Here is a 23,223-nt window from a genome sequence, read left to right as displayed (position 1 = left end):
CATTTTGTACCTCAGTAAACAAGTAAAGAAAATGGAAGCACTTTAAAATCCCTACAAATAAGTCCCACTGAAATGTTGGAGATTCCCTCAGTCTCCACCTGCAGTGAGAATTCAGGTATTCACCATCCAGGTTAGTGCTGCACATTGGTTGCTGAGCTGAGTTTCTTCCCCCTTCCCCTGAGTTTGAGATCACAAAAAGCTCTATATAAATACTTCAAATAATAATAATAATAATAATAATAATAATAATAACAACAACAACAACAGACTGTTTACATTTGACTGCCATTTTGTCATCGGTTAATCTTAATGAAAAGTTATTGAATTATTAGATATATTACATGTAGGAGTAAATCTAAGTAGATTTAGACTCCCTCCCCCAGTATAATTTCAACACATAAGTTTTCCATAAAGAAATTTGCTTTACACTTTACACTTGCCATGAAAGCTGAATAGCATTTCAGACGAACCTCCAGAAATTAGTGATGACTGCTTGTACCATATTTTCATAGATTCAATATTAAATTAGAGTAGCCTACCAGCGACATGCATTATTCTTCGAAATGAAGTTTATAAATATGACGAGAAAATGAGGGAACGTCACAGAACTGTTCTGTGGGGACCTCAAACACCATTTACGACATACAAGTCCCAGTAAACCTTTCGGGAAATGGACCAATAAGATGTCAGTTACGCATACGTAAAATACTCGTCCAATCAGAGAAGATAATGGTGCTGGGTGGCATCGTCGAGGTCCCTTAATATAGTTTCAGGGACCCTGGACGCAGCCGTGGGCAGCCCGGGGAGGATTAGTGAGCCGCCAAGCCACCTCGGGAGCGCTCCCCGTTTCCCCACCCCACTTTTTATTATCTTTGGGGTGCGTTTCGTTTGCAGTCGGGGCTACCCCGCGTCAAACGGTAAACATGCCGGTGCGTACCGAGTCCTGCTGTAGCTCCACGGCCTACATGTCCTCGGCCTCGCTTGTCCCGCCTCCACCGATTAACACCCAGCAGCCGGGCGTTGCGACCTCACTCTTGTACAGTGGTTCTCAGTTTCGAGGACATCAGAAGAGCAAAGGGAACTCTTACGACGTTGAAGTGGTTCTACAGGTTAGTCTGAAAGCGCTTGGAAAAAAACTCAGTTTTGTCAACGAGCTCAGTGTCAGGTTAACAACCTAGACGCAGGCTTTATGTTTGTTGACAGGTCTCCGTTCAGTGTGGTTAGAATTCCTCAAATTGATCTCTGTCCTGAACTGACATGTCCGAAACAAACATTTCAGAAACCAGTTGCCTGGGGGTCCATGTCATTCTTGAGAATGTGGATCACTGTTTTTCAGAATAAGGGGAATCGGTGTCAACATCGAGCTAGCTAGCTAAGCTAACCTTAACTGGCTAACACAGGCGCATTCGTAAGGCGTTCGGTGTGTTTACTCTGTTACACAACTGATTCCAACGGAACATGACCAACTAGCAGCAGGTTGATAATGCAGTTGTTGGTTGGTTAGCTAGCCAGCTGAAGTTAGATAATTGCAGCTTTGTAAAAGGTATAACGTTAATTAATCGGATTCACATGTGTCGCTGTTGGTGACGTTTACTTGCATTTCGGTATTTTGATTTCCCTGTCGACTGACTGTTGATTGAAGGCTAACAACCCAGGCATGTCACAGGACACCCCCAGCAGACAAGTGTGGTCGTTTTTTCCACAGGCTGCATTGGCTAGTTATAGCGTGTTGCCCACCTTATATTTTGACTCTGTTTGAGGACAGACACGTCACGTCACACAAGTTTACAGTAATGGAACCATCTAGCAAGATTAGAACAGAGGTATTAAGTTGTTGGTCTCCAGGAATGTCGTTGGACTTGAGCCCACCTGTACGTTGTTGTCCCTGTGTGGTGGATTCGTTCATATATCTGCATTCTAATCTAAATGCGTTTCAGTCACAGGCTATAGACTGACTACCGTCGTGTATTAGACTTTAGCCAATAACTTTTCCTTTAAGCGTATGTAAAGGTGATACTATTTAGCAGGCACTGCAGCGTTTAGTTTCCATTGACATTCTTCTCTTGCAGCACGTGACAATGGAGGACTCGTATCTCTGCGGTTACCTGAAGATCAAAGGGCTAACGGAGGTGAGACCCCACGCAAACCAGTTCTTTTTATAGTTATCAAAAATGCCCTACATGCCTGTCTGCACCCATGCCAGTCTACAGATTACTGGCTAGCCACTTTTGTGTTCAGTTGGCCAGTCAATCAATTAGCCAGTCAGTATTACGTTTTATATAGCACCATTACCAAACAGCACTTCACCCACAGTGAACATTCTATAGAGCTAAATTAATTAATAAAAAAAACGGAATCAAGGTGATCACTTTGAACATGCAGCAGGGGAGCACTGTTCCAGTCCTGGAGGGCTGTTCTGTGTGCAGGTTTTGTACCAGTTACCTGACCACTGTATAAACCCCTGGTTCACTCCAGTAATTGAGCACACTTGCGGTCAGCTTGTACTTATCCAAATGACAGCTCAAGATGTGATGGAGCTAATTAACGAATGAACATCAGGAGTCCTGAAACGGATGGGCTCTTGTTGCAGCAGCGAACGGCTCGTCAAGCAGCAACATTCGAGAGAAACGGTTCTGAGTGTGTCTCCGGGGCTGCAATGCTCAGCTCTGTGTGACCGTCGAGAATCAATCGATACGTTAATCTATTTTAATACAGCCCCGTTCACAAACCCATGTTGTATTCGCTGTGGATAAAGAAAACAGCTTAATGTCCCTCATTCCTTCTGCTTGAACTTTGCTCTTTCGCCACCCCGCAGGAGTATCCAACTCTCACCACGTTCTTTGCCGGAGAGATCATCAGCGACAAGCGGCCCTTTCTCACCAGGAAATGGGACGCAGACGAAGATGTTGACCGCAAACACTGGGTACGAGTGGCAACCCCTCCCCCTCCTAACAGGCATAAATAAATAATATTGTACTATTTATGACTGCGGCATGGAAAGTGGATTTCTCATTTTTTGTAACAAAGGCTATAAATGGGAATTGTGTAGAGCGTGTAAAACTTGCTGTAGCTTGCATTATTCTGCTCTCTGACCAAGGTTTCATGCCTAAACGTGTTAGCCAATAAATGGTGTTCATGAGGTGATGTCTCTTTCTTATTTGTTGTGCCACCATCTCCATAGGCTCTTACTAGGCCTGTGGTTCTTTGTGTCATTGATTAGCTTATTCATGGCAGAGCAGCCAGCCAGCAGGCTTTATGTGGAAGTGCACCTGCTATCGATATTCTAGGAAGTGTGTAGGCTTAAATACTGCAGGTCATTGGCCATTAAACGGTTGCAACGCCTGGGATGGCCAACCAGACACCTTCCCGGTGTTTGGGTTTTACAGCAGGGGTGCACAACTCCGGTCCTCGAGGCCCGTTCTGTGTACTGGTTTTTGTTCCAACCAATTGCCTTGTTTTTAATTTGCTGACAGCTCTATACGTTACCCTGGTTCAAACCTGTACTTGAGCACAGTAATATCATTAGGATACACTTGCAGTCTGCAGCTGTAGCCAGTTCTCATGCATATGTCAGATAAGATATGATTGATTCAATTAAATAATTAAGACCAGAAGTTGGCACAAAATCCTGCAACGGATCGGCCCTTGTTGTGCACCCCTGCCTTACAAGATCAACCCTAAGTGCAGTTTTTTTTCCCCTCAATGATGGTGATTTTTATTTATTTATAATAATAATAATTATTATTATTATTATTTTATGCTTCTGTTGTATTTCTCCAGTCAGTGATTTCTTCTGATTGCATTTCCATCTGCTCTGGTGGTTACTCTGTGAATAATTTACCGTTTGACTGTCTCCTCTTTGCAGGGCAAGTTTCAAGCTTTTTATCAGTATGCAAAAACCTTCAACTCGGACGACTTTGATTACGAGGAGCTGAAGAACAGCGACTACGTCTTCATGAGGTGGAAGGTCAGTTTTTCACTGCTGTTCTACTGAATGTCTGCACACTGAGAAGGCCAGAGAGTGCCATATCCTCAAATTTCAAAGCTTTAAATCTGTTCCATTATCATTTTGTCTCACTTTTTTTCTTTCTTCACCTGAATTTCACCCCTCCTGCCACTAGATGGTGTCAATTCATGTCAATTGTATCATTCTGTGATTGAGTGGTGATATCTGACACTACACTGATAATAGAAATAAAAATCAAGTAGACAAAGATGAGGAACAAGTACAATATTTATTACCGGACCTGAAGCCAACACTATCTTTCCCTGTGTGTCTCTCTCCCTCCCACCCTCCTCCTTTCTCTGGCCGCACAGGAACAGTTTTTAGTTCCCGATCACACCATCAAGGATATCAGTGGTGCTTCATTTGCCGGCTTCTACTACATCTGCTTCCAGAGATCCACAGCTACCATAGAGGGCTACTATTACCATAGAAGTTCAGAATGGTGACTATTAACAACCTTAGAGGACCACTGCTTCTATAGTTAAGAGTTTAATGCAACCGGGCCCAGGATTGTAACTGTAGCAACCATAGAAGGCTAATTCTAGTTCAGAATATTAAGGGCTGCCACCATAGAGGGTTACTGCTCCCTTCAACATTCAGAATAGTAAAGTCTGCTATTATAGAGGGCTACTGCTACCATAGAAAGTCACAACAGATGATAACGATGAACAGCGTAGTATGTGGTGGTTGTCAGCGTCTCTCTGTACCCCTACAGGTACCAGTCCCTCAACCTCACCCATGTCCCAGAACACAGCGTGCCCATCTACGAGTTCCGGTGACCCCCGCCCCCGCTGCACCACTGGGAGAGAAGGGGGACATTTTGGCACCGTTCTGAAGAGAATGTAAAAAGAAGAAAAAAGAAAAAAATACAAACAAACAAACAAAAAACAACAACAAACAGTGTCGGTCACGGCCTGCATGTGGACGGACAGACAGGTGGACAGGAGCGGAGCTCCCTGTGAGTGAGGCAAGCCGCCAGCAGGTGGCAGTATTGAGACGGGAATCGCTGTTGTCGCTTGGCCTCGTCCTGCCTCCGGATTCCAGCAGCTTCCACACTGTCCTCGCCCCAGGCCGCCTCTACGTTTTATCTTACACTGCGATTGCCGCCACCCCCCCGTTCTCAGTCACTACGTTTCCCACCCACAGATCGTAAGATGGAGGCCCAGGCCTGGGTGGTCTTACAGTCCGGAGGGAGTCGTTTTCATATCCACACCTTTTTATCGGCCCGAAGTGGATTAGCCCTGGCCTCTGTAATGGAATGGACCAGCAGGGCCGGTTCACCGTCTCGGAGCTGCGGCTCAGAGGCCTTAAAGACCTCTCCATTTCTCTACAACTAGATGTCCCTCCTGAACGACACACGCTGGAGCTGTGTGCAGAGCTACTGCGGCCAGAGGCGGGCGGATAAGAAGGTTCCGGAGCTTCATGGATCCATGGATACAGTGCCCCCCGCCGCGCATGTGTTGCTCCCTGTTTTTGCTCCCTCCTTGACTTGAGAGACAGGCCCACTGCTGTGACTGAGGATGCACTGCACATCTCTGAAAGAGTGAGACTTTTCCTTTTTTTTTTCTTCTTTTTTTATTATTATTATTATTATTGTTATTCTTTTTTAAACTCATTTCCTGCTTCCTGCTCAACTCACCTCTATGCAACAGGAGAAGGATTGCCCGACAAGTAAACAGACCTGGCTGTCATCAGGCATGGAGTTCCTAACTTTCGCCATAACATGAACAGTAACCATCAGAGTATTTTATGAATTGTGTGTGTGGGTGTGTGTGTGTGTGTGTGTGATATATGCAGATATGGATAAATATAAAGATACATGAAAGTAGGTTTATATATATGAATGTATATAAACACAGTGTTCCAGGTTGTGGATGTGATACCCGCCTTGGGAGAGTTCTGTGTGTGGGTTTTTTTATATATATACATGGCTGGCCTTCAGTGGTAGTTTCTTGATATTGACGCGGGTGAGGGTGGGGCAATGTGCCGGCTGCTTCCGCTGGAAGAGGACTGAGTGCCGTGCTAAAGTCTGCACCGGTGCGAACAGCGTAATGGAAGCTTTCCTTGGTAAAGTGGTTTTCACAGTCTCTCGGAATGGGACCGTGTGACAATGCGATAGGATACAGCCTCCACACGGGTCACGTGCTTCTAATGGACACAGCAGGTGTCATTTACATGCAGGACTTCAAGCGACTTTTATTTTTGTCTTAAACAGTATTTGAAGGAACCTTTTTTTTTTTCTTTTTTTTTTTTCGTAAAAGTATTGTTGGAAACGGGGACAAGGGTTTTATTTGCGGGTGAAACGCGAGAACAAAGCGAGAACCATCCTTTCCAGCTTTAGTTGAACCTTCTGCCTTAAGAAATGACTAATATGTTGTACAAAGTACAATTTTACGGATAATGAGAGTAAATGACCATTCTCTTACAAAACACAAATAAAAATGCTCATGTCTCAAGAGATTTACTTTTATTTGCTTGTATATTTTTGTATTGGTAAAAGGAGAACACAGTCATCCACCTTCGATGGAGCAATGCGGGACTTCCAGTGAAAAGGCTCAACACCACTGCATGTGTAGGAGAGGTTTCCTTTGGGGGGTTTTTTGAATGAATTATTTATCTCATTGGTAAGCAAATAATTTCGGACTTTAAATGCCGTAGACCAGCAATGCTCCAATGTTCCTGCAGGCCGCAGTGTCTGCAGGTATTTGCTCCTACCCTGTGTGTGTTACACCACCTGCTTGGTTCAGATAGGCTAATTTGTGAAATAAGGTGGCGTCGGCCACAGTTGAAGCAGGCCCGCAGGATGTGGAGCTGAGTAGCGCTGCCATAGACCGTAGCCTTTGATCTGATTTGCATTGAGCGTCTTGATCAGTAAGGCTCAATCTGGCTTGACCAAAGGCTACAGTTTTTTCTTGAAGCCCACTTTTAGGTCCTGAGCTAATGGGGCCCATTGTCCTGCAGTTTTAGTTCAAAGCCTTGGACGATTATGTAAATTTACTAAGAGCATATCATGCAAGTACTTTGGTGCTAGGCATTTAAGGCATTTGTAAACCAATAAAATAATTTTTAAATCAATTCTGGAGCACACAGGTAGCCTGTGTGGAATGACTTTCATTCCTGTTTTTGTTAAAAACCTGTGCTGTGGCATTTGTATTAGCTGCAGATGACTAATCTTTCTGTGAAAGACCTGAGAAAAGGGCATTACAATAATTAGCCTGCTTGAAATGAAAGCAGACACATGTTTCTCTGCATCAGTCTGAAATGAAGCTCCACATTTTAACAATGTTTAACAGAGGGAAAGCTGTCATTCTCATTTCTTACACAAGCCTCAAAGTTAAGGTCAGATTCTAGGATTACGATTAAGTTTTGAACTTGCACTTTGCTATTAAGGTACAAACAGTCCAGATAGCCACAGAGGTTTTCTCTCTGAGCCTTTGCACCGAGGACTGTAATTTAAATTTGATCTCTGTTGAGTTGTAAAAAGTTTTGGGACATTCATAATATTATATCTTCAGTACAACACATTAAAGAACTCAGAGGACCGAAGTCATCAGGGACAAAGAAATATAAATTAGGGTATCATCAGCATGCTGGTGAAAATGAATGTTAGGCTTCTTGAGCATACATGCCCTAAAGGAAGCATTTAGGAATTACAGTAGTAGCCCAACAATGATCCCCTGGGGGACCCCAAACAATATTTCGAATTTGCTATGGTTGCCCACGGACATTTTGTCCTGTCAGATCTGACATACATTAACTTGGAACTGGTCTGGTTCAATCGTATCGAAAGCGACACTTTGATCCAGCAACTCCAAGATAGAAACCCTATTTGAGCCTGTATTGATTCATAAGTCATTAAATATGAGCTGAAATCAAAATGAAGGTTTTCTTCAATTTAGTCTATTCTTAACCATAAGACAAATTATATATTCAAAAAATATGTGTGCATTTTATGAGTTTTTTCCATCCACTTCCTGGAAAACAAGATTTGACGTAATTGTGTACCAGTAGGCGTGTATGTCAATCAAATGTCTGTCAATTTTCCGTTCCCCTCCACTCCCCTTGACCACCTTCAAAAATTCTCACAAAAGATCCATTTCACTCATGTATGTCATAACTTCTGTCTCAGCTTGTCTTTAACCACCCTAATCAATGCAGTTTCTGTGCTATAGTAGGCACAGAACCCAGATTGAACATTTTCATACAGTGTTCGAAAAAGTAATTTAATTGCATCACTTTTGCAAATTTGTTGCTGAGAAAGGAAGGATCAAGATTTCAAACAATGGCAGTTTTGAGTGAGCTCAGAAAACTACCAGTTTGTAGAAAGTGATTTAGGATAGCAAGCACATCTTCTGAGAGAAAAAAGTGGTTGGAATGGGATCAAGGGGACGATTTGAACTCAACAGAGGTTTGATTCTTGGGGAATTCCTTTCAGCCTCCACACTCTTGTCATCACTCTGACGCAAGTCCATTTTGGTCTTACCTGTCTACAAGACCTCTTTCCAGGCCTCAGGCTCTTGTACTACTTCTCAAACTGTAACCCGACCATTCTGTTTCTGTTTGGGTCTTGCAGTGCATCCTCTGTAGATCTGTGTGTGAAGTGTCCTGTGGAAAGTAGTCATTGACACATCCTAAAGAGTGTTACTGATCCGTTTGGGAGTTTCTTCATTATGGCGAGAATTCTTGGGGCATCAACAGTAGAGATCTTCCTTGGCCTGCCAGCCCCTTTGCAGGTACTGAGCTCATCATTGCTCTCTTTCTTCTTAATGATGCTCCAAACCATTTATTTTGGTGTCTCTGTTTCTTATTCATCAGCCTCATAATGACTTCATTGACTTTCACTTGCTTACGGTGTTCAATTGCTTAGGGAGAATTTTCCTAATCTAGTCTTATTGGTGATTGTCAACACGCGATGGGGGGTGTTATGGTTTGGACGTGTGGCTGCCACAGGCACTGTCTTCATTGATGTAATTGCTGATAGCAGTGTACTAAGTCTGATGTGTTGAAAAGTTTTTCCAGGAAGCAGAGAATTAAAACAATGCTAACCATATAACAAAGGTTTCACAGTGAAGTCTTGCTTGACAAGACTCCATTTCCTCCCACACCTAGTTCTGGAAATAACAGATGCCTTTGTGCTTAGTTATAGTTACTACAAGTTGCAGTGATAATTCCGCTTAGCCTAGGCACGTAGACATATGTGACTCTTTCAGGCTGATTGCCAGGAAGTGATCACAAGAGTGGTGGAGCAGTGTTCGAATAATCACTGGATGACATCTGTCCAGATATGTGAATTTTCATTATGTGTTTGTGGGTGAAAACCAGAGAAGTAGTAGTAGTTTTTTCCATTTTATTTGCACAAGAGATGGTGCAGATTAATTGGCAGTCTGAGTAATGTGTGTACTTATGCCTTTATGGTGTTTTTCTTCTCCTGGTTGCACTTATCTTATCCAAAAAGAGCAAAAAAGTACACAATGTCCTGGTATTCCCAGAGTGCAATCTCTACTGCTCAATCAGTGTTTCACAATTCCAAGTTGACCTCGGCATAGTGGTAGGCCAAGGGCTCACAACTGACCGTGACCAAGGCGGGATCGATCAACAAATCAAACCTTGTTTGCCTGCCATCAGCTCAGAGTACCAACCACTCAGCATCAATACCATTCTCGGCCAATAAAAAAAACTGGACAGCGCCTTCAGACAAAGACACTGTGATAAAAGGCTAATCTCGCCAGCACCCGAACACAATGGGTCTACTCCCATTTATCCTCTCAAGCCAGAGAACGCTTATGGAAGTGGAATAAGGTATCAAGTTACTGCAACACCACTGTTTCATATTTTCAAAAAAGTCCTCATGTTGACAATTTATTAGAGTGTATTCCGTTTCCAGAAGGTATTGCTCATAAAGCCTTTCCACAGAACATGGCTTTTCAGTCACTGCCCTGAAATGTTTGTATATACCCTAGTCTCACACATTTGGATTACATTACATTACATGTCATCTGGCTGGCGCTCTTATCCAAAGCAACTTACAGTTGATTTAGACTAAGCTGGAGACAGTCCTTCCCTTAAGCAATGCAGGGTTAAGGGCCTTGCTCAAGGGCCCCATGGCTGTGTGGATCTTATTGTGGCTACACTGGGGATCGAACCGCTGACCCAGTCCTAGTCATGTACAGTTGTGTTCAAAATAATAGCAGTATGTTTAAAAACGTGAGTAAAGCTCAAAATCCTTATAATAGTTTTTATTTTGAGGCATTGGGAACACTGCACATTATATCCTAAATCAAAACATGAAGAAAAGTGTGTCAATTTTTAAATTACTTTACAGAAAATGAAGAAAAATGAATATTGGGCTGTTCAAAAAAATAGCAGTGTCTGCACTTTTCTTTACAAACTCAAATATTTACTGTATAAACTGAAAAATCTTCTGGATTTAGCATTCCTGTGAATCACTAAACTAATATTTAGTTGTATAATCACGGTTTCTGAGAACTGCTTCACATCTGTGTTTCATGGAATCAACCAACTTCTGGCACCTATGAACAGGGTATTGCAGCCCAGGATGATTTGACAACATTCCACAATTCCTCTGCATTTCTTGGTTTTGCCTCAGAAACAGCATTTTTGATGTCACCCCACAAGTTTTCAATCGGATTAAGGTCCGGGGATTGGGCTGGCCACTCCATAACTTTAATTTTGTTGGTCTGGAACCAAGATGCTGCTCGCTTACTGGTGTATTTGGGGTCGTTGTCTTGTTGAAACACCCATTTCAAGGGCATTTCCTCTTCGGCATAAGGCAACATGACCTCTTCAAGTATTTTGATATAGGCAAACTGATCCATGATCCCTTGTATGCGATAAATAGGCCCGACACCATAGTAAGAGAAACATCCCCATATCATGATGCTTGCACCACCATGTTTCACTGTCTTCAGAGTGTACTGTGGCTTGAATTCAGTGTTTGGTGGTCGTCTGACAAACTGCCTGCGTCCCTTGGACCCAAAAAGAACAATCTTACTTTCATCAGTCCACAAAATGTTTCTCCATTTCTCTTTAGGCCAGTTCATGTGTTCTTTGGCAAATTGTATCCTCTTCAGCATGTGTCTTTTTTTTAACAGTGGGACTTTGCGGGGGCTTCTTGCCGATAGATTAGCTTCACACAGGTGTCTTCTAATTGTCACAGTACTCACCAGTAACTTCAGACTGTCTTTGATCACCCTGGAGCTGATCAGTGGCTGAGTCTTTGCCATTCTGGCTATTCTTCGATCCATTGGAATGGTAGTCTTTCGTCCACGTCTCTCTGGTTTTGCTTTCCATTTTAAAGCATTGGAGATCATTTTAGCCGATTATTTTCTGCACTTCTTTATACGTTTTTCCTTCTCCAATCAACGTTTTAATGAAAGTACGCTGTTCTTTTGAACAATGTCTGGAACGACCAATTTTTCTCAGGTTTTCAGAGAGAAATGCATGCAAACATGTGCTGGCTTCATCCTTAAATAAGGGCCACCTGATTCACACCTGTTTTTTCACAGAATGAATGACCTCACTAATTGAACTCCACACTGCTATTATTGTACTCTTTCAATTAATTATTCAATTACACAGACGCAGGAGCATGTGTATCATGAATGTTGGGTCTGTTGGTTTTCTATGACTCTACTACACCTACTGGTATTTGCCATGTAGTAATATATTTTCGACCAAAAACAGTGATTGATCTGGTAAGTCATGTTGGACTGCTATTATTTTGAACACAACTGTACCTTAACCACTAGACTACAGACTGTTGCTTTAGATGAGCTTTAGAGTGAGCCACCATGTTGCCTTCATTCAAGAATGAGAGACAAGATATCATAGGTAAGAATAAACACTTCTGAGTCTCTCTAATAATTATTTGACTGCTGAGGTGCTTTAGGATCGTGTGATGAAAGGTACTATATAAATGCAATGCCAGGTCTTCATAATTCAATGTTTAACATAACATGAAAATGTAACTGGCATTTTCTCTCACTACATACTGTCCAGTGACTCCAGCCATCTCTGACTCAGAGAAAGAGACAGCTCTGAAAAAGTTTAGTCAACTATGTCTCTCATAGCATAACTTAATGGCGTTACAGTGTTAGTACTGCTAACATACATCTAATTTGGACAGAAATAGGTGATTAATGTGAAAGAAAAACAATAAGTGAGACAGTCTGGACTGGCTGCTGTCACTACTTGACAAAAGCAGGGTGGCTTTGACTGATGAGGTATCAACCTATTTTCACAAAGGCTTGTACTGGCTGACCGACAAGTAACTTTATCTAAACTTCCTCCTGTGACTCAGTGGCAAAAATATGATACCCCAAAATATAAAAGTAGTTAATGTAGAAATCACCTAACATTTTTACAACATTGTGTATTGCTTCACACAAGTCACACAAGTTGTTACAGTTGTGTTCAAGACAATAGCTGTACAACATCAGTAACCTGATGAACCACTGTTATTACTAGTAGTGATATTTCTGCACGGCAAATCATTTACTTGTAGATGTAGAAGTGTAATAGAAAAACAACAGAGTTGTTCGACTCGATGCAATGCAGATGTCAAAAACAATGGTTAGGCAACTAAATATTAGTTCAGTAGTTTAAAGTGAAGTGAAATTGTTAAAAAGTGTTTGAGTTTGAAGAGAAAAATGTCGACACTGCCATTTTTTTTACAGATTAATCTCAGTCTGACACTCCAGTTTGATTATGAGGAAATACTCATGTAAAGAGACACATAGTCCAGGAAAATGGGTGAGGCATTCAGGAAATTAAAACCTGTCACTCCTGGAAACTACAGTAGGCTACAGAATCGTTGACACCCTTTATAAAAAATAATAATTATAATAAAAGCTGTATTTAGTAAACACAGAAACACAAAAATGTATGTCATGTTCTAGCATATAGGAAAACTATATACTTTTATTTCAATATTTTTCCTCATGTTTCAATGCTTAACTTTTTGGGCAAAAACATAATTCGTATTTTTGGCGGCAAAAGCGGAATGCTTACAAAGGGAAGCACCTCAAACCTACAGTCAAATATGTAGTTTTGGCGGAAAACTTCAAACAATTCACATTCTGTCAAAGTGCAGATTCTCAGCTATTATTAAAGAATATTTTCATACATTTTGGTTTCACGATGTAGTAATTGCAGCACTTTTTATATGTAGCCCTCTATTTCAATGTTTTATTAATTAACATAATGTAAAATAAAATAGTGATGTTTTGTATTTGGTTGCATATCATTTTGTCGGTGAAGTAAAGTTTAAAAGGAAATATGGTTAATGTCCAAATCCGTTTCCAGAATCAACACCCTCGTTTAACGTTCATAACTCTGAATACCGAACGCAAGCACATCATTTTTTAAAACCCTTCACTTATCCAACATTTCATTGGTTAATTATTACCGAAAGATATCAATTATCAAATAAATGGCTGAATTTGTTGATAATGAGAGCAACTTGTTTATCAACGTTCAATTCATAACTCACAATGAAGAAAATTAAGAATTTTATTAAGGTACAGAACAATTAACATCTTAGTCTAAAGATGGATACCTCTAAAGAAAGTTTCCTTCTGCTTCTAACAATAAAGGTACTTGTGGACAAACAATTGTTAAATACAGTCAAATGCAACCTGCAGCTTCAAGAAATATATAGTGGGCACCATAATTAATTAGACAGTGACACATTTTTTGTTATTTTGGTTCTGTACTCTAGAAAAGGATACCATGACGAGAACACTGAAGCTACGTGGTGCTGAACAGCTGTGCGCGTATAGGCTACGCACGTGTTTATAGAAACGTCGTTCCTGTTCTGTTGTTTACGCTTTACAAAGGCGAAGGTATATTGTCGGTGACCTCTAAAGTTTACAGTTATATAAACCATGTCTTTGGTTTAGGCTGGTTTGAGAATATTGATGCCAGTATTTCAATGGTGCTGATGTTGCAGTTTGTGCATTCTGCATGTGTGGGCAGGCAGAATGGTGTGAGCTCTTCTTCCCAGGTCATAAAGTAGTAAACTCTCAGCATAGTTTTTGGGGAGGGGGGGCGCAGTGACAGAGACAGAACAGACAGAGCTCCTGAAGATTAACAGAGCAGACTATTTTATTCATGTGGAGAATGCATGTTTGCTAAAATAATTTACAAACGGTTTTGTCTGGGTCTGAAAGCCAATAATGAAAACTAGTTACCCGACACTTTGCATTCCATCACTTCCTGAAGTCTGTCATCAACAGAGTCTGGATAATTTACTTTCAGGTAGTCATACAACCGGTACTAAAACCTCTTTCAATGGATCTCCTGGGATTTTCACGCAGACTAGTCTCTAGAGTTTGCAAAGAATTCTGCAAAAAATCTCAAGAACTGTTTTTGCATAAGTGCAACAGTCTCAGCGTGTGTATTGAAAATGCTACGGGTTCGTTCAGCGGGCGAAAAAATGCTGTTTTTATTTCAAATGCTGCATTTTTTAATGCAAGCCGAGCAAACTATAGGCGACACCGTTTGAAACGTCATTCGCTAAATGTAAATGTAAATTCGTTAAAGTAAAACAATCACGGCTGTCATCTTTGCCAGGGGTAGTTGCACAAAGTATGAAACCAGGGGTGCCAATTGTGAAACTTTTTTTTTTTGAGGAAATTGAGGACGTTTTTGAAAAATGTAAGACGTTGGATCTATTGAATCATCAATAAAGCATTTTACAGTACTTTTGTGCATATTTATCAAGGTTGCCAATATCCTTTAATTCAGCGGCTCCATAGGGGTTGGGTCTCAAAGGTGGGTTATGAGAAAACTCAAGACTTTTCATAATCCGAACATCCTTTTCTCCTGAGACACGAACAAGCCCCGTCGAGCTGTGAGATAGCCTGTCAGCGGATCGGGGGGACGTTGTAAGAATAGGCATGATGAGGCAGTTTCAATCTACAGGTGGCTTCCTGTCGTCAGCAACTCAAATACAGTAGGAATATGTCAGCATTCCATCTTAAAAATTATTATCCAAAGCAATATCAAACCGCAATCCCGCTGAATGGTTGACCCGGAAAAAACGGAATCTGTGGTTTTCACAGGTGAGGTTACGCAATATTGTACTTCCCGCGCCGGAGACAGAAACAGGTGAAACACGTAGCCTAACTAGCCTACTTTGCGTGTCTTCTGCCCCGCCCGTATACGTATGATAACCTATATAACCTGCGCTGTCTGTCTTTGGCGCTTATCAGAGAGGCTGCAGAGAGTCGCAGTTATACAAGCAGACGGGAGGAACGCGGTTACAGAACAGAATACAGAGCACCATGAGCGACCAACGATATCCAGTCATTATCAGGCTCATTGGAGTGATGCACAAAACAAAGAGCAAAGTAAGGAGGACCTCGTGCGCCAATGCCAAATATAGCGTTTCACGCTCCTAGATAACCTTGTGTGTATACAGCAACGTTGCCTTCAGCGGCTCGTACAGGCTTACCATCAGTTGTTAACTAATTATACTAATCGAAAAATTGTAAACATTATTTCGCTTGGCAAGGATTATTTTTGGCAGAAAGCAAAAACTTTTATCTAAATGCTCTGGTCGGTGATTTTTATGTATTTGTTTTTTATTCATTTTCAGATGTTTATGACGTCCGTGCTGTGGTCAGACGACAGTGACATCATTGTTTACAGATCGTTCCAAGATTTCAAGAAACTGCACGTAAGGCCCCACCGTGTGACAGGCAGCCTTGATATGGAGGGTTTTTCAAGACCCCCCCCCAAATGGACACAAAGCATTTTGCCTTTTTAAGAAATCTATGCATTCAATATTTGGTGTTGTATACCTTTTCAGATAAAATAAACCGGGCTTAAAAAAAGTACATAACAGAACATTGACAATATTGCTAAAATGACATCTCCCACACTAGGGTATATAAAGTTCCGATTTAGACATGATTCCACCTTTTGCGTGTTATAGACTTAAAGACCTAAAGTTCATTGTGCAAGTTATGAAACCCAATCGTTTGAGGTACCGCTGACACTGATTAATGCTCACTGTCTTCCACAGAAACAGCTGAAAAAAAGATTCCCAACTGAAAGAACAATTGGCAAATCCGAGAGAATGATCCCCAAATTCAGAGGTAAATTGGCTTATATTGCTATGTTTGAACTATAGTTCTGTCTTTTTTTTTGTTTTGGTAACTTTTTGGTGAAAGATGTTACGCTCTTTAAACTTAATGTAATTCTCCTACAGCCGTCACAGTACAGAAGAAAAAAAAAGGGCCCAGCAAATCGATGGTTCGCCTGAATTTTTTGGAAAAGTACTTCAGCCAGCTGTTAAAATGCGAACCCCGGGTTACCCAGTGCACAGAGATCTCCCAGTTCTTCCACCCAACACCCCAGGATTTGCAGCCAGATATCGGGAAGGACAGGTGAGGACTGCTGCTGCGGACAGCCATTGCCTCTTGAAAATAGCCTGCCCTCGCACGCCTAGAAAATGTGCTCTAACATGGTGCATGAAGACGTTTACACATCATTTTTCACAGAACCATGCATTTGAGTAATTACCCTTCACCTAACATGCTCTAGATGCATGCTGGTGCTTTATGAAAACTTTAATGCGGTGTGTGACTGTTCATTGATGTAGAAGTGTGCTTGTGTTGTGTGCCTTTTCTCTTTAGCATTGTGGTCATGCCGTCAGAAGACCTCAGAGATGGCGGAGACCACCCGGGCAATGGCGTGGGCAATGTGAGCCAACCCTTTGTGACTGAAACCTACCGATGTGTAGCCCCCTACGAGACCAAGGACACAAAGAATCGACCCTTTAAGGTTGCCCTAAACGAGACGGTGGATGTGCTCATCAAAGACAAAGCTGGTGAGCAACTGTCGGTCTGTTCTGCCTTTTGTTTCACATGAGTTCTCCAGTCTGGGTCTGGAAGGGCATTCATGCTGGCCATTTTGTTGCATGACATGCTTAGCGGGGGCTTTAAAAAAGATTTTTCACCAGGTGCAGTAATTTACTGTGACTAGTCAGTAAGCAAGAGTAGTGTCCAAGAGAAACCAAGAGGCACTTAATCAATGGCTTAAAATATGCTGCAGTTGTAAACTGTGGTGTTTAACACAGGAGTTTTGGAAGATTCATGGCCTGGATAAAGTATTTGTTACTGTAAAGGTGTAACTGTGGCAGCCAAGTCCTTTGAAGTGAAAGGAGCGAATGAACGATTAAAAGATCACAGCATGAGATCACCGCCAAATTCCTACAATCCTTGCTGATGCAGAATCTGTCTCTCGTTCGTCTGCGCAGGCTGGTGGCTGGTGGAAAATGAGAACAAATGCATGGCCTGGTTCCCTGCACCCTACCTGGAGAAGTGCGAGGGCGAGGATGAGGAAGGCGAGGAAGATGAGCGCAGTGTGACACCAGAGGAAGGTAAGAGACCCCCCCACCCCCCCCAGACCCCCGTGTCAAACTCGCCGTATGCCTGTGTATGTGCATACATGCATTTCTAAGCACTGCGTCTGTTGAAAATGTACAATTTTCGTGGAATGTACTCTTCATCATAGTAAAATAACAACAACAGCAATAATAATTCTAACCCGGATTAGAACCGCCAACCTTGTCATTTACCTTAACCACTACGCTACAGGCCGCCCCTAATGATAATGTAGTTAGTTGTCTCCTTGGGTTGGCGAGGTGGTGCAGGTCATGGAAAAGGATGTGTGCCCTGGTCACCATGGTTTCCGTTGGTCTTTTCTCTCTGTAGGCATGCTGTACCATGCGGTGAAGAACTTCAAAGCCACCAAAGCGGATGAGGCCTCGGTGAGCATCGGCACTGTGGTGGAGGTGCTGCAGAAGTCGGACAACGGCTGGTGGCTCATCCGGTACGCTGCCTTCTCTTCACGTTAGCCATGGCTGCATCTCCGAACTAAGTCCCTCGGGGGAAACACTGGGTCCATGTTGGGATGAGAGGTCAAAAGTCGAGCATGTTGGGATATGTGTGCTGAACGTGTGTGCAGAAGTCTGGGGTAGACCATCACTTAGCGTTTGAGAAACGTCCTCTTTGGATTCTCCATCCATCTCTCGTGTGAACACAGTCAGCTCCCCTCCCCTATCAATGATGCCTTCCTTGATGGAGTTTGGTAAGATTCTGTCAGAGACATTGAAGTGTTTAATATCGGTTTTCAGACTCACGGACGCAACAGGGATACAGCTCCCCTGTATGTTCACTTGGAAGGTCCTAACCACCTGCAGAGACCATATCCCTCCCATTCTGGCCTGCCCCAAGCCTGCTAAGTGTGGAGATACACCTAATCCCACTGGCTCTCAGCTATCTAATCACAGCCTATTTCATATCACCCAGTTGGCATAGCTGCGACTGGCGTTTGACAGATTGTCCATTTCTACAACCAAATAGTTTATCGCAGAAGCCTGGAAAAGAGCCAGTTCCCTAGCCTCCTTTCGTTTATTGACTGCACAGTGACAAGCATGGCTTAACATCTCACCGATTATCGTTTTGTTCACCCAAATTGCTGAAGTGCTTTATAAACAATGTTTAACACGCAAGTAAATAAGCTCTCCTCCATTTTCTGCTCAGATGCAAGTGAAACCAGCATAATGCGCTAACCCTTGCTCTGCATTTTGTGTTTTTCTCTGCGCAGGTGTAAGGGAAAGGTGGGGTACGTGCCCTCCATGTACCTGCGGCCCTACTCCAACCCGGTGCGCTTCGCAGCCATGCAGAACCAGAGGAGGGGCTCCAACCTCAACCAGGCACTGCAGGTGCCGGGAGCCGCGGCGCCGCTCTCCAGCCACGGCAGGAAGCTCAGCCGCTCCCACGGCAACCTGCTGTCGCCCGGCGACTACCAGCCCGGCGGCATGCGCGAGTCCCTGTCCCTGGAGCAGCTGGCCGACCCCCACCCCCGCCCGCACTCCACCCAGCCCCCCCGCCTGCGCGACTCCCTGTCCCTGGAGCGGCTGGCCGACCCCCACCCCCGGCCGCACTCGGCCCAGCCCACGATCCGGGTGGAGCCCCCCGAGGAGCAGCAGCAGGAGGGCAGGCTGGGGGACAGGCAGAGCAGCCTGAGCAGCGAGTGGAGCAGCGAGGGCAGCAGCGAGCTGAGCTTCAGCGACGACTCGTCCGCCCCCGACGTGCACAGCGTCAGCCTGCCCGTGTCCTCCTGGCAGGCGCGCCGACCCTTGACCCCGCAGCTCGCCGTCGCCCCCGACGACCGCCTGACCTCCAGCAGGTCTGACCCGGACCTCTTCAAAAGCGCCAGCACCCCCAAGGTGCCCCCGCGGCCTCACGCCCAGGAGATCCTCAGCCGCTGCACCACCATCACCCGCAGGGCGGCGCAGAGCCCCTCCAGGACCCGCATCCCCCTCAGCCTCATACCCCAGTCCCGCTAGGCCTCCACCTCGCCCCAGACTCCTTACAGTAGACACTCGCCAACGAAAACCTTCACCGGCGGAGCAAGAGTGACGGTGAAAACAATGGTCGCCGGGCCTTTGGTGGTTGCAACACCGACCTTTTTAGGTCGAAAGTGCAGTTTGTGGAGCAAGGGTGTTTGCAGAGTTTGCGGCTTGCATTGTCTTGGACTGCGTGCGGACATGTTGTTAATGCAGTGGGGTTGGCATGACGTCAGTGTGACGACAGTGCTTGCCTGGAATGCCTTGTAGCGGGGTGGTAAAATACAACATCCAGTACATTTCTTAGTAAAACTATTTTATCAAGACTGGATGTGTATATATATATATATATATATTACACAAGACAATTGTAATTATCTTCACTTATTCACCTTCCTTAATGTATTCCTACATAAGTCATGTTATATACGTTTCATCATATAGCAGTATGGTTTGCCATGTTTAATTGTAAAAATCTGTAAAATGGAATCTAAAATTCTAAATTCTTCATATGTTTTCAGCATATTTAATTTAGGGTTTGTTTTTCTCACAGCATTTTAAAATGTCTTTGTATGGGTGAAATTCTAATTTTTTTAATATAAGATTTATCCATATGGGTATACACATATATCCATTCAAAGATTTTATGTATATACATTTTGGTATACTAAATGGCTATTGTCAGTGTTGACTGTGAGGTGAATGCAAGAACTATTTAGATTTTTCCACAGTGGAAAAACTGTACAGTATGTGCGTTGTACAGATATGGGCTATGCTGGAGTGTGGAGGGACAGTTTCATGCTTGTTATCTTTTCTAACAATATACTACTGAAGCTACTGTAAATAAAGAATTATTTTTTATGAAATATTTTCAGTGAATGGTGTGTGTGTGTGTGTGATCTGACTTTTTAAAGTTGAGCTTGGAGCTACAACTTCAGGCAGCACATTGTCCTAAAGTTAAGTATTTTAATGGGTTTGGGTTAAGAGTCAATCAGCACTGGCTGTTTGGAGAATTAGACCCAGGTAACTGTTGGAAAAGACAGCCAAAACACAGCAGCCACCCAGTCCCCGGTTGTGTTTATGTCCCTGCGACTCAACATGGACATCTTTATGCACAAAATGAAAGAGTTCCACCTGCATGAAAAATGAGAGCAATGCTGACAAACTGCTACCATTGTCCACCATTCAACGTCACAGCGACTGCATAACAAGGCGATTAAACCTTATGTAACCCGACGGCAAAATGTCACGTAAGGCCAGTTTGGTTGGGTCGCATGCAACGGGCTCTTCACACCGTTTAAGAGCAGACCTGTGCTCAGGGCCATCTGTGGCTTCTTAGAACATAAAGTCTTCATTTCACTTTAAAGTTTAACACCATGGTTAGTCTTCAACAAGGTCAGGGACTTGCTGCACCGCACACACACCCTTCTTTCTGAAGATCTTGGGTCTGAGCCAAAGGGCAGGTGTGTCACTTTGGATGAGCAAAACTACCAAGGCGTAAACAATAAAATGAGACACTACCAATAGAATTTACAAGAACATTTAGAACAGCCACCAAAACAATTATTCATCATACATATTTGAGGTGTGTATTTGAAAACCACAGTTTCTGTGCCATCTCTAGTCCAAACCTTCAAAATAGTAGAGATCACGTGGACAAGAACAATGCCTGAGGAATACGTAAACATGCCGTGACACGCCGAAATGAGGTGGGACTATTTTTATTTGCACCTTAGGTGTTTGTTCACTGTGGTTGCAACCAGGCTGCACAGATATGCGCATTGGTGATGCCTTCAAAAATGCAGATTCTCTTCTGCCTATTTTAGATTACATTGGATTACACTCTGAGCCATACTTGCAAAAGGTAGGTCCATTCATTAAGATCACAATGTCTGACAGCTTTTTAATGCATTTCAGAAGTGAAATCACCAATTTCAGTCACTGACTAAACAGTTACACACACCATTTCCCAGGCATAACTTAACAAGTGGCCCTCCAGGACTGGAGTTAAATCTGCAGACACTGCGGCCCTCTAGGACTAGAGTTAAACCTGCAGACACTGCGCCCCTCTAGGACTGGAGTTAAACCTGCAGACACTGCGGCCCTCCAGGACTGGAGTTAAACCTGCAGACACTGCGGCCCTCTAGGACTAGAGTTAAACCTGCAGACACTGCGCCCCTCTAGGACTAGAGTTAAACCTGCAGACACTGCGGCCCTCCAGGACTGGAGTTAAACCTGCAGACACTGCGGCCCTCTAGGACTGGGGTTAAACCTGCAGACACTGCGGCCCTCCAGGACTGGAGTTAAACCTGCAGACACTGCGGCCCTCTAGGACTAGAGTTAAACCTGCAGACACTGCGCCCCGCTAGGACTAGAGTTAAACCTGCAGACACTGCGGCCCTCCAGGACTGGAGTTAAACCTGCAGACACTGCGGCCCTCCAAGACTGGAGTTAAACCTGCAGACACTGTGGCCCTCCAGGACTGGAGTTAAACCTGCAGACACTGTGGCCCTCCAGGACTGGAGTTAAACCTGCAGACACTGTGGCCCTCCAGGACTGGAGTTAAATCTGCAGACACTGTGGCCCTCCAGGACTGGAGTTAAACCTGCAGACACTGTGGCCCTCCAGGACTGGAGTTAAACCTGCAGACACTGTGGCCCTCCAGGACTGGAGTTAAATCTGCAGACACTGTGGCCCTCCAGGCCTGGAGTTAAATCTGCAGACACTGTGGCCCTCCAGGACTGGAGTTAAACCTGCAGACAAGGGCTGAACGATCTATTTCACACCAAAATCTCAAAGAAAAAGAACACAATTTGTAAATCACAAAAGTTGAGTTTTAAAAATAAAGAAATAAATGAGTGGTTATATTTCATTCAAATACTTCTGAGTTCACCTAAAGTAGTCCATCTGAAGGAAAAGTGAGGTTAGTGACCCAATCGATTGGAATAATGCCGAATAGAACATATGCTCTATAACACAACTCAACATCTGGACATTGAAATTACATTGCGTAATTTGCCTAAGAATGATTCTGAACGTCTTGAACTCAGTCTGACCCAGATAGGCCGACATCAAAGGCTGCATGATGTCTGAAAGCGCTTCTTGAGAGGTGTGACTTCTAAATGTAAATAAATGTTAAAAAATAGCGCAAACATTATTCATATAATTTATTACCATTTCCTTTTAAGTGTCGAATTCTCTATGTAATTATGCAACCATAGGCTCGCGTTTAAGTCGGCCTGGTTTTGAAATGAGCCAAGTTGCTATAGCGATATGGGAAATATTTTCCTTGGAAAGAAAATGAATGTAGGCGTTGCTCAAAATAATTGGCAAAGAACAAAAAAGACCATCAGTGTTTAGGTCTCACCTTGAGCAGATATCAGAAAATAAAGGCAAATGTTACGTAAACTTTGGAGCACCCAGCTTACATGATGCAACAACACTGAAATGATACAAAATCGTGTGTCGAAGTGTCCCTGAGCAAGACACCTAACCCCCAGTTGCGCCTGATGAGCTGGTTGGTGCCTTGCATGGCAGCTAATTGCCGTTGGTGTGCGAGTGTGTATGAATGGGTGAATGAGAAGCATCAATTGTACAGCACTTTGGATAAAGGTGCTATAAAAATGCCAACCATTTAATAGTCTCCGTATTTGCAGGAAAAAGTGAATTTTTTGGTTTTTCAAATCAAAAATAAATGTACATGTTTAAGTACCGATTCATATCATTTCACCCTAAAATGCAGGCTATTATTAAAGAGCAGTATATACGTTGATAGCATCTAATGTTGTGGTTATACAATTTTTTATCTTATGCAGGGTGAATACTAAATGAAAGG

General features: G+C 43.2%; 2 protein-coding genes across 2 annotated transcripts; both read left to right on the top strand.

Annotated features, from left to right (window-relative positions):
- The first annotated feature begins 734 nt into the window (after nt 1-734).
- LOC133114612 (glucose-induced degradation protein 4 homolog) lies at nt 735-6,464 on the top strand. Its single transcript, XM_061224143.1, has 6 exons — nt 735-1,109; nt 2,070-2,129; nt 2,816-2,923; nt 3,866-3,967; nt 4,318-4,448; nt 4,722-6,464. The coding sequence occupies exons 1-6, from the start codon at nt 924-926 to the stop codon at nt 4,783-4,785; spliced, it is 651 nt and encodes a 216-aa protein (XP_061080127.1). The 5' UTR covers nt 735-923; the 3' UTR covers nt 4,786-6,464.
- Nucleotides 6,465-15,221: 8,757 nt separating this feature from the next.
- Nucleotides 15,222-20,245, top strand: LOC133113968 (NADPH oxidase organizer 1-like). The gene is made up of 8 exons (XM_061223142.1): nt 15,222-15,378; nt 15,627-15,707; nt 16,056-16,128; nt 16,242-16,419; nt 16,669-16,862; nt 17,292-17,414; nt 17,749-17,866; nt 18,644-20,245. The coding sequence occupies exons 1-8, from the start codon at nt 15,313-15,315 to the stop codon at nt 19,386-19,388; spliced, it is 1,578 nt and encodes a 525-aa protein (XP_061079126.1). The 5' UTR covers nt 15,222-15,312; the 3' UTR covers nt 19,389-20,245.
- Nucleotides 20,246-23,223: the final 2,978 nt, after the last annotated feature.

The sequence above is a fragment of the Conger conger genome, chromosome 16, assembly GCF_963514075.1.
Source record: "Conger conger chromosome 16, fConCon1.1, whole genome shotgun sequence".
Classification (NCBI taxonomy): Eukaryota; Metazoa; Chordata; class Actinopteri; order Anguilliformes; family Congridae; genus Conger; species Conger conger.
This window is presented reverse-complemented; position numbering and strand designations above follow the sequence as displayed.